Source organism: Prinia subflava, chromosome 1, assembly GCF_021018805.1.
Source record: "Prinia subflava isolate CZ2003 ecotype Zambia chromosome 1, Cam_Psub_1.2, whole genome shotgun sequence".
NCBI classification, from domain to species: domain Eukaryota; kingdom Metazoa; phylum Chordata; class Aves; order Passeriformes; family Cisticolidae; genus Prinia; species Prinia subflava.
In genome coordinates, this window is record NC_086247.1 from 119,085,756 (window position 1) to 119,101,621 (window position 15,866).

At 40.9% G+C, this 15,866-nt stretch overlaps 1 protein-coding gene across 10 annotated transcripts in view; it reads right to left on the bottom strand.

Annotated features, from left to right (window-relative positions):
• Window positions 1–15,313, bottom strand: part of WIPF3 (WAS/WASL interacting protein family member 3) — a 38,007-nt gene extending 22,694 nt beyond the window's left edge. The window contains exons 1-3 of one of the 10 annotated variants that reach the window (XM_063409689.1): window positions 15,125–15,235; window positions 4,813–5,268; window positions 1,122–1,293 (exon numbers count right to left, since the gene is read on the bottom strand). In XM_063409689.1, the coding sequence (XP_063265759.1) occupies window positions 1,122–1,238 (117 nt within the window). In that variant the 5' untranslated portion in view covers window positions 1,239–1,293; window positions 4,813–5,268; window positions 15,125–15,235. Of the gene's footprint in view, window positions 1–1,121; window positions 1,294–4,812; window positions 5,269–12,479; window positions 12,594–13,650; window positions 14,105–14,837; window positions 15,078–15,124 lie in introns of those variants that run through there. The other 9 variants (XM_063409681.1, XM_063409667.1, XM_063409658.1 and 6 more) reach the window with 9 other exon arrangements.
• Window positions 15,314–15,866: the final 553 nt, after the last annotated feature.

Sequence of the window (15,866 nt, forward strand, 5' to 3'; positions counted from 1 at the left end):
AAAATGGTTCAGCCTGTAAAGTAGCAGAGAGAAACTTGCAAGGAAACCTCCTTCTGGAAAAAAAGATAAAATAAAAGTATTATGAACAATACCAAACAAAATCAACCAACCTTCCTGGGAACAAAACAGGCAGAGATGCCAGGGAATGCAAGGGAGAAATGTAGTTCTCAAAAAAAAAAAAAAAAACAAAAAACCAAAAAACTTCAAGTACATTTGAAGTACCATGCACTGTTTTGCTACAGAGACTAACATACTTTGCAAATAAATATTGCAGTGACAAAACAATATATGAAAAAAAGTCAGGAGAAATTTTATGACTTGAACACAACCGTGCCAGGTTCCACTCTTTCAGAAAAAGTTTAAGAATTTCAATGCAGAAACAGGTTATGACCAACTGATCACAGAATTCGAGGAATGACTTACACAGGTTTTACCATAGGTACAATAATTGATTGTGAGGGTATGAAAATGTAATACACTGAAAGTTCACCCAGAGCATCCTCCTCTTATTGCAAACATGCTGGCAAGGCACATGTTCTACTTCATGACACACATAGTAATGATCTGTTACAAGCTGTAACTGTTCCTGCACATGTACAAAAGAATATTGTGCTGTATCCCCAGGAAGACACCATGTACCAGAAAGGGCAAAATGTACAGCTGAACACTGTGAGTCTTAATAGGAGTTGTAAGAAAAAGGATGAAGGAATTAATTCTTACCATCTGTACATTACCAATACAAAAATGAATTCCCCTTGGCTGGAAAAGTATTCACAAATGCTAAATTCTCACCATATGCACTCTAATCATCTCAGAACTTTTTGATCATGCACTCCTAGGAGTAACAAAATTTTTGAGCATGCACCCCACTATACACAGGTTTATTTCTTTATAAACTATACACATGTATGACTGAAGTTCCAGTATTTTCATCTCACACACCAATGAAACATCTCACACACTCCACTTTGGAGACCACTGCCATAATGAACATAAGAACCAGTGCCAGCAAAACAAACATCTGCCTCAGACACTTGCTATGAATATCCATGCCAAAATCCTGTGGGCTCTGAGCTGGCTAAGCTAAGCTTTTGCTCATAGAAATGAAAAGTCAGTCTTACCAGTGGTGGTGGTGGTGAGGGCCCTCCAGAAGGTGGTGGAGGTGGTGGAGGCCCTCCAGAAGGCGGTGGTGGAGGTGGTGGAGGAGGAGGTGGCGGCGGTGGTGGTGGCACAGGCATCTGCTGGGATTTCTAGCTTCACGCAGTTGTGAAAAATATAGCCAAAGTCTATGTCCTTGAGACAGGAGAAGAAGGAAGGGAGGAGAAGGAAAAGTGGAAGAATGAAAAGAAAAAAAACCAGAGGAATGTGTTTATACACTGCAAGCTGAAGATCAGCCAACTATCTAGCTCTCAGCAGACTGAAGACTTTTATACTGCACTGCTTCCAAAGGTACAGTACGAACAGCCTCATTACAGTTATGATGACAACATACATCTAAAGAGCAAGCTCACGCATCTGGACCAGTGCCATGAGCACCAAATGCATAGACACTAGCCTGTCCAACTATTACATCTTGCAGTAACCTAGCCCATAGCCCTGAAATGTAATTCTGCAGAGAACAAATCATAGTCGACCACATGCAGACACTCCTGCTGGGACAAAAACTCTGCTGACTTTAAGCCAGAGTTCTGCTGCTCTAAGGAGAGAGCAAGGGACTTTTTAAGGTTCAGTGGACTTATTCAATGTTTAAAGAAAAAAAAAGAGGAAAAAAAACTCCTTATGATTTAATAATAAATAAAGACATAATGATACAGATTAATGCTTCTATTACCAAATGATATATCAAGGATCAGACATCTCAAGTGTTAAAGTCAAGTGTTTTTCCTGCCATTTTAAGATGTTAATTTTCACTTTTCTTTAGTAATACACTGACAAAAAAGGCACATACCTTCCAACAAAAGCTATATGCTTTTTTAAAAAAAAAAATCTTTTGCAGAATGACAGTGCATCACTCACTGATTTTCATACCTAACCCAGCCCTGAGCATGACTCGGTCATCCTTAAAGTTAACAAGAAACCTCTGTATTTCATTAGTTGCAAATAGAAGTATTAGGCAGTGCCAAAGAGAGCCCTCTGCAAGCCATACTTGAAATCTTCTTTTGATAGTGACATTTGGATAAATGCTCTGAACACATCTAGTTTTACTTCTTGTTCTACATCCATCATGTCACAATTATTTTCTGAGATTCTTCACAATGTCATATGAAACAAGTGTCAAAAGCCCTACAATAAAACAAAACATGTCATATGCTTTGTCTCCTCTTTCTACAAGGCTTTATCTTAACAAGAAATTATATTGGTTTCTCACATTTACTCTTTATATATCTCTCTAGGTCATAATTTGTTTCCCTGACTCCTGAAAGGTCTTAAAAACATTTTTCACATTTTAATGTTTTACTAAAAATTGATGTTCAGTTGAAAAGACCACAATTCCCAGACCTTATTCCCCTTCCTTCTCCCTTCATTTTTAAAAGCAGGCACTCCACGCTTTTCCAGAATCATCTGTGTAGAGAGGAGGCATGATAGTTACATCTGGAAAAGTTCAGGACAGAACACAACATAGAAATGAGGCAAGTCACAGTCTTGAGTGGAATGTCTGTCTGTTTTGCTAGAGGGTTAGATTGGAAGAGGCCGTGAAATTAAAATGTGCATGCAAACTTGTTCACTTCCTACCTAGTGTACATGAACAATATCCCAATAACATCTGAGAATTTTCCTCCGTTTCTATCTTGTAAAATAAGTAATGAGAGATCAGTCAAAAATTAAACATGCAAAGCCTGTGAAACACTTTCTCCCTTGAGAGATTGCTGAGCAAAGGTCTGGCATATCAAAGCACCCTGATCTGTAACAGAATAGGTTACAATCACTTTAATAATCTCTTAATGAAGCTTTCCAAGAAAGCTGGCATCACAGCATCTCCACCATTCCACCCTCATTGTTGCCCTGTTCAAAAACCCATTATCAGAAGATATCTCTTTTCCTCAATTAAGCCATTCAAAAACATGGACATAAGGAGAATGAGTCTTCCCAGCTAATAATATGTTTCGGGTTAGTATCCTCCTACCCTGCAATACAGGCTTTTTGTCTTCATTAAGGATTTAGAATGGGAAATATGCTCTTAGTCAAATTAGGAAAAAAAACTACAACCCACGCTCCTGTGGCAGACCACATGAATGGCAGCAGGAGGTAGAGCACATTGGAGGCAAGCAGCAGTGGGAGAAAGGAAATGGGAATCAGCTCCTGCTATTTAAAAGTCACAGTCTAAAATGCCATCAGATGACTTTTCTAGCTGCCTCTCCACCGGTCTGTGTCCTAGCACCCGTTCCTCCAAATGATGCAGCCTAAATTCAAGGACTAGAAACTGTGTGACCATCCAAAATTCAGTGGAGAGGAAGGGTTCACCATGGATCCCACTCCCATATCCTCCTGTCCAGCGGCATCAGGAAAAAATGCATTCTGTGGGCTATAACACACAGCCCTTGAATGAAATACTGGAGACACCATATAGGTTTCCTCCCATGCTGTTTCAAACCTCTACAAACGAACCACCTTTCAGAAAATCCTGCTGACATGTCTTTTGTCTCTTACCACAAATTGAGAAGCTCCATGTCCTGACCTTGGCATGCTTTTGTGTAAACATTAAAATTCATGGGTTTTATACCACCACTATTACAGGGTAATGCCTACACAATGAAGAACCATTTTCCACATAGGGACTCTCTTTATTCAAGTGGGTTTTGAAAGGAGTGCTGCCATCTCACAAGTAGACAATGTATGCTGACAAAAACAGGAATCTTGAAGCTAACTAAACATTAAAAAACATTTGGCTCTTAACATTTAGTCATAACTGCACAATCTACACTTCTTAATATGTAAGACTGGCTATGATGACCTCTTGTATTACTGCAGCAATATCATGTGGACTGTATTGAAAGAAAATTATGGAGAAGGCTGCATCTCTTTCAGTATCAACACACATTATTACTTGGAGGCCTCTGTTCATTGGTTAAAGGCTGTATTTCATTTGCCTCTCCCCTCATATGTTATATATATATATACACACATATATATATTACATATGTATATATGAACTATGGTCAGTAATTTCACACAATAGCTTCCGACCATGCCAATTTTATGGATTTTCACATAATAATCTACATAAATGCTGAATTAAAAACAAAAAGAAAAGGAGTATCATATTGATCAGTTCTAGTGTCTGGTAAGAGCCAGGCAAGAAGGAAATGCTACAAAGGATGCTTAAGGCACAGGTGCCCTTTCTCCACTCCTCTAAATATACATACCTATAATTGGAAGAGAGGGGTCTGAACTATCCCTGAGGGACAGAAATAAAAAGATACAGTTCAAAAGGCTGGCAATAGGTGGAGGAGAGAAGCCTATATGATTAACCTCAGTTTCCTAAGGCAAGAAGCAATGTAAATCTTACCTTGACTTAAATACCACAGAACAAAATCAAGCCCACCCATTGTAGAATTTATTGCAAAAGAAAGATAAGAAAATCCCAAACCCTGCCTTTTCTAGTCCACCTCCCTACCAAAGCAAGGTTGTACATTTTTTTAGTGCTTTCTGAAGTCTAATTTTAGGTGTCCCAAATAATGTGGCTTTTATTATTTCCCTGGGGAAGCTCTTTCCCAGTCAAATAACTCTTTTAGTTCAGATTTCCTGATATGCAGCCTAATTTCTCCTTCTCTTAGTTTGAACCCATTTGCACTCCACTGCAGATGACTCTACCTTGTTCCAAGCAAAATAGTTTTTCCTACTGCTCAGCATCAGCTTTGTGGAATAGAAGCACTGTAATTCAAAAGTACATTTGCAAGGACTTGTTATACTTTTTGACTTGTTTTGCTCCTCACAAGGCAGTGAACTTCTCATCAGTCAGAGAAGATTATTACTCTTCTCTGATCTCAAAAAAAATTGGTCTTCTTTTGTTCTGTTGGTAAGGATAATTCTGAACCTGGTAATTTCAGGTGTCACAGATTGTTCTTTGCGTGTTCCCACTGCGTGTGCTTGAAGAGCAGCTCAGTTTAAGAACAAGACTGCGGTCCTCAGTGTAAGAACTCAAGCTCCAGATTTCTGAAGGCCAAAATAAAGTCTTCACCCAGAATTGACTCTGAAGTGTCAGACAGGACAGAAGAGGCAGATCTTTCTTCTTCGTGGACTGCTCTCTCAATCTTGTGCAAGATTTGCCTGTGGGAAACCCAAAACATCTGCCTAAGATTTTCTGTAGCTTTGGTCTCACTTTATCCAGCTACCAGACACGCACAAACTCTGATCCAAGTGCTTCAGGTCTCCTCCTGAAGTGTCACAGCCACAGCCTCAGTGCAGGGTTCACACTAAAACAAAATCCTGCTGGGAGCATGGAGATGCACGAAGAAACAGCAGATTTTGGACAGCAGCACACGTCTCCTGCCACACTGACATTCAGCAGAACCACCACAGGCATGCCTGCAAAAACTATTCTAAAATACCTTCACCCACCAAGGAAAGGGAAGGCATGAAACAGCTGTACCTTCAATTTAGTACGATGTCTAGAAGGGGAAAAGACAGAGGGAAAAAATCACAATTATTTAAATGTGCATAATATGCATTTATGCACTAGAACAACTCTAAATAGGGCTATTTTTTCAATGGCTGGTGTCCTTAGGTCTTTAGGTGTTATAGTCATTACCATGCAACAACACGTGGAATTGAAAATCTGACCCTTATAACCAAATTGGAGAAAGGACTGCAAAATAGCAGATTCATTACTACTGGATTTGCAGTCGCTGCAGCTGCACATTCTGAAGTAGCTAATTAGCTTTGGGGAAATGTACAGGTTTTCTTTCTTCAAAGGAAAGGCTGGGGTAGATATTTCAAAGGTGTGCAGGAGAGCTTATCTATAATATTGGTCTTACTTTCTTCATTAAAAACTGAAGGAAAAAGGTAGACCACAAACTGGTTTTGTCTTTTAATCAACTTTTACATAATCAAATATGATTTCCTGATTAATTGTACTATTCTAAGTTATAGCTTTCAAGTCCTTATATTTCAACAGAAAAGTGAAATAATTTCACAATTACCTGTGAAAAAACAGCATCAATAAGCATCTACTCAACTTCCACGACCTCAAAAGTAGACAATTAGCATAACTGTGTGCCCATTTGCTCCTGCAAAACATCACTGAAGAACAGCTGAAATCATTGGTATGAGATCTCCACAGATCTTTTAAAGACAGTACAACAGATGCAGATACAAGGAAGATTAAAAACAGAACAGTAGCTGTGTGTTACACAGATCAACTTTCCTGCTGTCACTATCACACAACTGGAAAAGACTTAGAAAAAACTTCTGTTTGGAATGAGCTGGTCTAGAGTCTATTTAAAAGGATCAAAGCATTTAATATTTAAGCATTGGATGCTACATTTTTTCTTCTTTTTAGAGAGTGAATGACTTTTTGTGTTTAGAGAATTCAACAAGAAAGAATCAAGGTAGACCCTCTGAATACCCTGTCTCTTTTTAACCCTGCAATGATAATCCCATTCACAAAATAACCAATAGTCTCTGCTACATTTGAGACATTTAAGAACTGTGCAGAAGTGTCAAACTGTTAGAACCTGCATTTACAGAAGGAAGGCAAATACTCATACACATACCTATCTTACTATATATATTAAGATTTTCACATGTATATTCCCACAGCTGACTAACAAAACTCCAGCTTTTCGCCATCTCCTAGCAGTTGTACACCTGAATCGTGTATAACTTGACAGAAATTTCTGCTCTCAGTCACCATTTACATCACCGCAACTTCAGACAGAACCTGACTTTTTCCATTCCATTGGAATGTACAAACCTTAATGGAGGGCTCTTTCTCCATTAAATACCTGATGAAACACCTCTAAGCAGCATTTGTCTTCTACAGGGTCTGTAGGATTGTCGCACAGCACGTAACAGTATCCTGAATTTAAGCCAAGGACTGTAAGTTCCCCTCAGCTTGGACTATTTCCACCAGGCTTAATGGAGCTAAGGGCTGCCTCCCCTTTCTGCCTGAAAAAACCCCAGCATGACTCTTATTCTGTCAGAAGCCTGATAAAATTGCCAGACTGTCTAGGGCTGACCCAGCAGAGACTACAGGAATTTGAAGACGCCTTGCTTCCATGTGTGCTGTGGGCAGATCTCTGCTGGGTTCCCAATGGTGCTGAGGCCAGAAATTACAGTGCTATGCCTCGACAAACCTCCCTTGAGAGGCAAAGCTGCACAGATGACTTCACATCCCTACATATGACTATTTCAGGGTGTAGCTTCCTCTGCTCCATGGGGATCTGTCACAGGAGACTGATTGTAAGCGAGCAGAGTAAGAGAATTCATCATCCTCTTTTAAATAAAGAGAAAACAACATACACCGAGAAGAAATATGTTGTGCTTATAGTAGTGTTAACCTGAAGTTAGAGTCAAAAGACAAATGAGGTAAATCAGAAGTAATTAGGACTTGCACAAAGACAACTTTTCAAAGGAAACAATTTATACAAAGGGTTTCCTTGAAATTAATACCTCATCATCCACACAAAGACAGACATGGCTTGTTTCACTGCCAAATATACAAACAATGGTGAATTTGATATACAGCCATTAGCAAAGTTAATCATTGGCCTAAGCTAAAGAAAGTGCAGCTCAGAAGACGTTTAAGGTCATGGCCACATTCTGAAGACAAGTGTTTACTCCTATACTCCTCAAGAGTATCAGTGTGAGCAGTGCTTGATCTCTCTCTAGAGAGATAACTTGATGTTTCAGGTTAACATTTGCAAGTTTTGCAGCCTCTACTAAGAAGTTAATTGTATATTTTCACATAATTATTAATGATATATTCCTTTACAGTTATTTATTTATTGACTACCATTTTTATAACACAGAGTTATTTGAAAAGTATATTTGTACACAGAATGGTTTCCATGAAAAAATTCCAAACATTGTTTAACCAATTCCCTTAACAGAAGAAAGTTATGCTTTCCAATTAAGCAGCTAGCATCAAAATGAAAATGTAAACAAGGCAGTATTCAGTGTCTTACTCTTCTATATTTGCTATAGACAGCTCAAATCTGGTTTTAAAATGCCAGTCTAGTGAAAAGAATTTGCAAACGTGGGTATTGGAAGACTTGAGGACTTTAAAAATCCAGTTCTTAAATAATTCTGAAATTTCCACATGACATTTTATCAGAGGTCCTATTTTCACAGTTTTACATCTTGAAAAGATAAATTTATAGAAACCTGTAAGCATGCCAGTCAGGCTGACAGCTAAGAGCTTAAGAAACAGTCTAATACTGTCAATGCAAGAAAAATTAATTTTGCAATTCAACATGCACCATGCTGTCCTACAATATAGTTTGAGGCCCCAGCATGGGCTGTGGTCACTGTATGTGCTAAGGAGAATTGTCTTTCACAAGGAATGTAAAACACAATGATCTGGTCACCCCCAGGAATAAGTTGTCAAGGAAATCCTCACTTCAAAAGAAAGAATGGGAAGCTTTGATTCTGGTTTCAGTGAAATTGTGATTACTTAATTTACATTCCAGTGGTAAAAATGTTAGCCCTGATGGCCTAACAAATTAAACTATAATTCCTGAACATTAATTCTCACTTTCATGCTCTTTTCTGTCAATCCTGTTGAAGCTGCTGTCCCATTTCAGTGACATAATTGATAGCTTCATCTCAGATGTTCTTTACTCCAGGCTAAGGATTCCAAACCTACAAGTACATAACTATAAAGCCCTATGTTGTTAAGAAAGCCTTGCTATGCTACCACAACATTGCATTTTTGCTATTGTAACTAACTTATTGTTCTGAAAAAATAATATGCAATGTTTTTATTCTTTCTTAAGTGTCAAAGCTGGTATCAAGTTTCCTATGTGCATAAAGGTGTAAATATGCTTTCTTGTACAGAAAATTGTTAGCTGTTTTTAAAGGCAGTCCACAGTATCGAGCTCTAATCTTACATCCATTTACTCAGGACAATGATTTTACTTTGTACAATGAACAACAACGTGCAGTCATTTGCAATTGCAACAAAAATAATTCATGATAAAATCTGTTTTGATTTGTAGACCTAGTTCTGAATTGCTAATAAAACAAAGTGCTGAGAAAAAACAATATGAGTTTATTGAACTGAAGTTTCAGCCCTCTGACTTATTAAAGGTCTTCATTTGTAATTCCTTGGGAAAGGCATTGTATTTAGTGAGGAAATTGTGATTGACACCTACCTCTACACATGGCATAAGCAGTGACCATCAGGGATTCAAAAACACAAAAACTAACTTTGCTGCCTGATGAAGAAGGAAAATGATTCTAGGGATTAAATGGCAAAAGAATTTTTTCTGAATTTGTATCTATCATAGGCACAAAGGAGAAAAGTAGTTTTCTTTGAACAGCTCCCAAGTAAACTTTCACAGCAATCAGCTGCTACCATCAGATCAAGCAGGTTAAAGATGAGGACTCACTTGTTTCCATGAATTCTGGTGTCACGTTTTATACTGGCTTTGGACTTCAGCTTTCACATTAACCAGCCTGGATCTGGCCCACCCTCTTTCTTTATTTCAACTTTGTGAATATTTCTCCCCTTTCCTAGTGCTTTACACTCTCTCCATTTCCACCCTCCACTTTCTTTGCCCTGATCACCATTCACTGCACCTGCTGGCTGCTGTTGGTGCAAGGCAAGGCAAGAAGAGGCACTTCATTTAAAGGGTAGAGTTGTCTGCCCTGGGGAAAGAACCACTGCACATGGAACAAAAGTAAGTAACTCTGCATGATGATACTAAAGGTTCAGCACGGGCTACTAGTACTTAGAAAAACAGAAGAAATGCAGAGCTAGGCTGATCCAGCTCTGGAAAAACCCAGAAAATGTGATTCTATGAGATATCAGGAAGTATATCCTGACTAAAACTGGTAAGTATTAGTGCAAATGTACAAGGTTCCAACTGATGGATTGGATAAAAGATTGAAGTATTGGGGAAAAACAAGCAGGTCTGGGCAGAGGAAAGGAGCAAAGTAACCACAGAATACTCATTTTGCAACTACTCCAGGTCTTTGCAGCTCTTGGTACAGTCTGTTCAGAGCAAGCCCAAGTACCCCCACATGGGACTGCATCATTTATCCTACTGTTAAGTCAATGTAAACTCATGATCACTTGATCCAAGAATATTTTGTACAATCCGCTTTTGCATAATTTCCTTGCTACTTAGTCATTTCACGGCTAAAAAAGGCTTTCATTCTGCATTAAATGCCCTGTTAGGCCCCGCATCTATCACTCACACAGTACATTACAGAGGTAGTCTCCACCCCTCCTGCCAATTTACTAATCTAGGGGCTAATCCATCTCTTTTATTCTTTTATGCCAAATGTTCCTTTGTTTTCAGTACAAGTGAGATCAGTTCTTTAGGGTTTAACTCTGAAAATACTCCAGGAAATATGATCTGCAACAACAGAAGTGGCATCACTAACATGTTAAGCTGTTCACACTCACACAACTGACCAATAAAAGCAACTTTCTGTCCAAATCCCAGGCAGATTTACATATCCCCAAGAGAAGCAAACATTCCCTCTGCAAATGAGTTGCTAAAACCCCAGTCTGTTTTCCTGGTATGTAAGCTTGGCTTGCCTTTTATGTGCCTCATGATTTTATTTACGTGTCTACTCACCTAGCACAGCAGATCTATAGATTTTGAACGGACATAGCATTATTTATTTTCTTCTTTAGCATATAAAAAATGTGTAACTGACTTGGACAAAAGCCAAAAACCTGTCAGGACTATTTTCTACACATCAGTAGTGTTGCTGCATACATATTTTTCTCTCACACAAAACGATGCCAGTTAGGAAAGCAGTAACATAACAGCTTTAAAACAATAGGGTACAAAAGAGGAACAAAAGATCCCAAGACCTCCTTTGTGATGCAGTACCATATTCTGTTCTCCTCTTTCGTCTTTTTTCTTTTTTTGGTTTTTTTTTTTTGTTTCTTATACTGAAAAGAGGAAAACATGATATAGTAACTAGAAAAAGTTAAATGGTACAGCAGTTATTTAGAGACCTGTGTATGGCTTGTGAAAGGGACCAAGACAAAGGGGTTACTATCTCTAAACGTATTCATTCACTTCATTCATTTTACCCCTCTCTTATGAATGAAGCAGAGGCACTGTAATTTCTAGCCAACACTTCCATTTATCAAGGCAGGCATGGCAGTTGCCACCAGTGTAAATGGAGGATGTAGAATATCCATTACCCAGTAGCTGCAGAGTAGACACTGTTTAGTTTTCTTAGATACTGGTAAGAGCAGGGTCATGACTGAGCAAGCGATTTCATGATGAATTTTCTGTTCTTATGCTTAGGGAACTTAATCACATGGGGACTTTTGGGCCAGTTTTCCCCACTTTTCACTTTAGCACCTACACTGCAGCTATAGCATAGCTGCTATGTTGCTCTGCTCTGCTGGGCTGGCTGCAGAGTGACACCATCCACACCACAGAGCCTTATGTACCTATTTCTAACAATGGTGAAAGATGACACAGGGTCAATGCAAAGAAGAATTAGGCTCTCCATGCATGATCTTATTGAGAGAGAGATATTTCTGGTAGTGAAATCTGTTTCTGCTGTTGTTTCAATTACCACGGCATGAAAACAAGTTTTTCGCATCTTGTGAAAATCCTTTAGCTGTTTCACGTTCTTTCAATGCAGTCAAAAGGCAGCTGTACAGCTGTCACGTATGTAATACTGAATGAGTCCACTTCACAATACTCAGAAATCAAATTAAGGTGGGTGTATTAAAAAAAAAAAAATTTGTCTAAAAGTACAGATTCTTTCTTTTCCAATCTGGAAGTCCCAAGGACTTTTTTTGTTGTTTGCAAATATAGCACTCCTTATATCTCGGTTCATACTGGCTACAAAGACACCAGACAACCCTGATGCAGAATGACCACAGATAAAAAAGCAACTGTGAAGTACCATTAAGGTTTTGCTACTATAGCCTGTTTTAAGAAAGCTTCAGTCTTTCAAAGACAGTAAGTACTTTGTGTAAGAACACAGACTAATTGAGGAAGATCTATAAGATCAGTGTTAAAGGCAGTGCAGAAAGCTGCATCTCAAAACTGCCTAGCAGCCACTGGTAACTCAGTGTAACGTGAGTACTAAACACTTCTAGACAAAAGACTTTACTAGATATCTCACTTGATTATTATGTTTATTTAGATACTAATTTCATATGCACTCTGAAGAAGATAGGAATCTTTATCTGGGTACAGCAGAGCCTAGTATCATTTCCCCAGAGCTTCAACTTTTCATCTGTGATCTCATTTATTAGAACTTAAATGAACTGCATAAAATACCCACATAATAATTCAGCAGATGCTCACACACGTGCAGGCTCAGTAACTTACAGGGCAAGACAGCTGAGCTGAGTCTGTCCAGTCTCACATACTTTGCATGACTGAACAGAACTTGTCCCAGTCATACAGCACAGAGAAGAAAAGCTTCTACAAAAGCAAATGCTTCTGAAAAAAATAATGTAATTATTTTAGATGAGTTATGACTTATAAACAAAGAGATTTGATATCAGTCTTTTTACTGCTTTATTTCTCTTTGGAGCCAAAATACTTCAAAATATTAATATTAAACTTTTTTAATACTTAAAATAAGTGGGGTTTTTTTAGATGTAAAACAGTAAATTGTGTTATTCTACTTTTGAGTTCTCAACATCTCTCTTAAAATGTGCAAATACTTTTCTATTTGTTATGACTAAGAAACTGTTTTCTGTTCAAGGTCATCTTTTCAGAAGATGATGAGCTTCCCAAAATACTGACCTCATCAAGCAATAAAATTACTAAGTATAAAGATCATCTATTAGCATCTGGCTATATCTTGTTAGGACAGTCAACAAACAGTGCTGACTTTCATGGTGTGACTGCTGAGATGTGACAGTGCTATGTTTTGATTTACTGTTAAAAACAACTATCTAAATATTTTCTGCAAGTTCAGATTTAGTACTCATTATGTACAGACTCCAAACATTGACTGTACATTCCTCTACTGCAGTAACAGAAATTGAGATGTTACAGGATCTTTATATTTCCTCTTGTAGGTGTGGAAGGAGTGAGAGAAAAAATGAGAAAGTTGCTTTGTATTATATGACATGATTTGATAAATACAGTCATATGTTGCCCTTTCCAGTGAAGTACAATCACAGAATTTGAATTTCAAGTGCATCTCAATCATTTTCAGGCATAGATCCAAACCAGCGATAACTCGAGCACTGCAGCTAATGAATTAAACATTGCATCTGCCCCTAAGCAACCAAAGTCTATATGCAAAGCTGGTCAAACTATTTATATACCCCTATCTTTAGAGACTATCTATCACTTATTTAAAAAGACAAATAAAAAAAGTTTCATACTTAAATTGCAAGCCCCATTTCCTAACCTGCATCTTCTACAGGAAACACATCAACTCCCACAGCATTCTTTCTGGTTATGAGTCTAACCCAGATTTTGTCATCATCATCTACAGCAAAACAGCCGAAGCAGTCTATCAATTAAAAAACCCCACACTTACACAATGTGCGTTAAGAGTCCCACACTGAGCTCCTCATATGCTACCTCGCACATGAAGACAGCAAAGCAGGCTCAACCTTTCCACCGCACGCAGGGCACTGTCCCGTGCGAGCCGCGGGCGGCAGCAGCGGCGGCGCCGCCTGCGCATTCCAGCCGGGACACTGCCTCGGGTCACAGGTTCACGCGTGACGGGAGCCGGCCCCACGCACACCAGTGCCGGACAAGTGTCCCAGCTGCCACTGCCAGCACGGAGTAAAGCTGCAGTCATTTCCTCGCCCATCTGCCCTACGGCTTGTCCTGCGGTGCAGGCACGCGAACCGAAGATGTTAACGCCGCTTATACAAACACACGTTGTGAAATAAACAGGAACTCGTACTGCATGTACAGATGGAGAAACTGAGAACACTGATCGTATCGGGAAGCAGTCAAGGACTTGATTCATGCAGCGTGCATAGTAACAGGTATCACTGCTATCGCAATTTCAGCAATATGTCACTGTCTGAATCAGCAGGAGCGCTTGCAGACTTTAGCCCATAAATCCAGGCTGCCCCAAGACCCTTCTGTGTGGAAATCATCACACTTTATCTTACATCAGCGTTTTCTCTCCTAAATCACACTTATTTTGCCATCTTTCAGAAATGTTGCTTGGTAATATTCCACTTTCAGGACCTAAGGCACGCTGGTGTCCTGTATCCTCCCTATTCTCAAACTCCTGAATCTCTTGAGCGACACAAGCCCAGCCCCCTCCACAGCCCCAGAGATGCAGGCTGTCACATAACCCATCACCTCTGCGCCTTTGCAAACTCCGAGTATATCCAAAGAGAAATAAAAAAATCCGCATGCTACCCTCTACCAACGCATTCCCTGTCGCTCTGTATTAGCGCCAACAGGCTGATGCGAAAGTCACTAGATTTTAGTCTCAATTTTATCCATGTTAATTATTATTAAACCTTTAAGAACTTCTTTCCAACATTTCTCCATCACTCCCCCTCCATAAGTAACATGTACACTGTACTTTTCACAAGCGCTCAGCCCCGTTTTCCCCGGCTGACCTATCCCAGCACATCTACTTCAAGGACGAGAACTACGGAAAAAAAACTTCTTGTCATGCACCGCCGCCGGAAAACAACCCGCGTTCCTGTGCTTGACAAAACAGAGGGACAGCCCCGCGCACAGCCCGTGCCTGACCTCAGCCACGCTTCCTTCGCCGCCGCCGGGAGCACCCACACCCCCGGGGCCCGGCCCTCGCTGCCCCGCCGGCCGGACGCTGCCCGGGGCCGGAGCCGGGGCCGAGCCGCGGCACCAACTTTGCCCGCCGAGCCGTCCCTGCCCCGGCGGCACCGCGGGAACCCCGGCCCCGGCGGCCACTGCGCCCCCGCCCGGCATTCCGGGCCGGCCGAGGCCGTGAGGGGCGCCGGGGACCCCGGGGTCCCGGCCCCCCCGCCGCGCCCCCGCCGCGCCCCCGCCGCGCCCACCTGCTCGGCGCCGGTGCCGTCGGGGCCGGACCCGCTCCTCCCGGGCAGAGGGCGCCAGGTACGGCGGCCGCCCGTCTCCCCGGGCGGGGGGCGGGGAAAGGAGCGCAGGGATCTCAGGATCCTGAGGGGGAAAAGCCCGCCCCGGTCTTCACGAGGAAATAAAAATAAATACATGTTTTTAAAAGTAGTAATTTAACACACATGCACGCACACACACCCCGCCCACCCGCGGGCCCCGCTTTCCACCCCCCCCCTCCCCCCCCCTTGGTGCGAGGGTGAAGTCCAGCTGCAGCCTGGCGCTCCCTCCCACATGCTGGTGCCTCGGCTGAGCCGAAGCTATTTTTAAAAGCCCAGGTGGATGCCACAATGCTGCCCCATGGCACGGAAAAAAGATGGCACTGCCCTGTCCCCCTGCCCAAACACGTTCACCTGCCAAACCACTTCTGCCCTGCAGTGCCCTGAGGGCCTTGCACTTGGAACTGGCTGGTCACCCTTGGCTTTTGTAACCCTGATTGTGCACTAGAAGCATCTAGGAAAAAAAAATCATCTGTTCTTCTGAATTCATTCCAAGGTTGCTTGTAGATGGGAACAGTAAGGTCATACCCTAATAAGCCTTCCATGTTTCTGTCAGGGCAAGAGAGTTGCAGTGGAGCAGCCTCCCAGACAGAGGAGGAATGGGGCACCCCCAGTCTGTCATGTGCGAGTGTCTCAGGAATGAGGATGCTGAAAAACTTAAAAATTA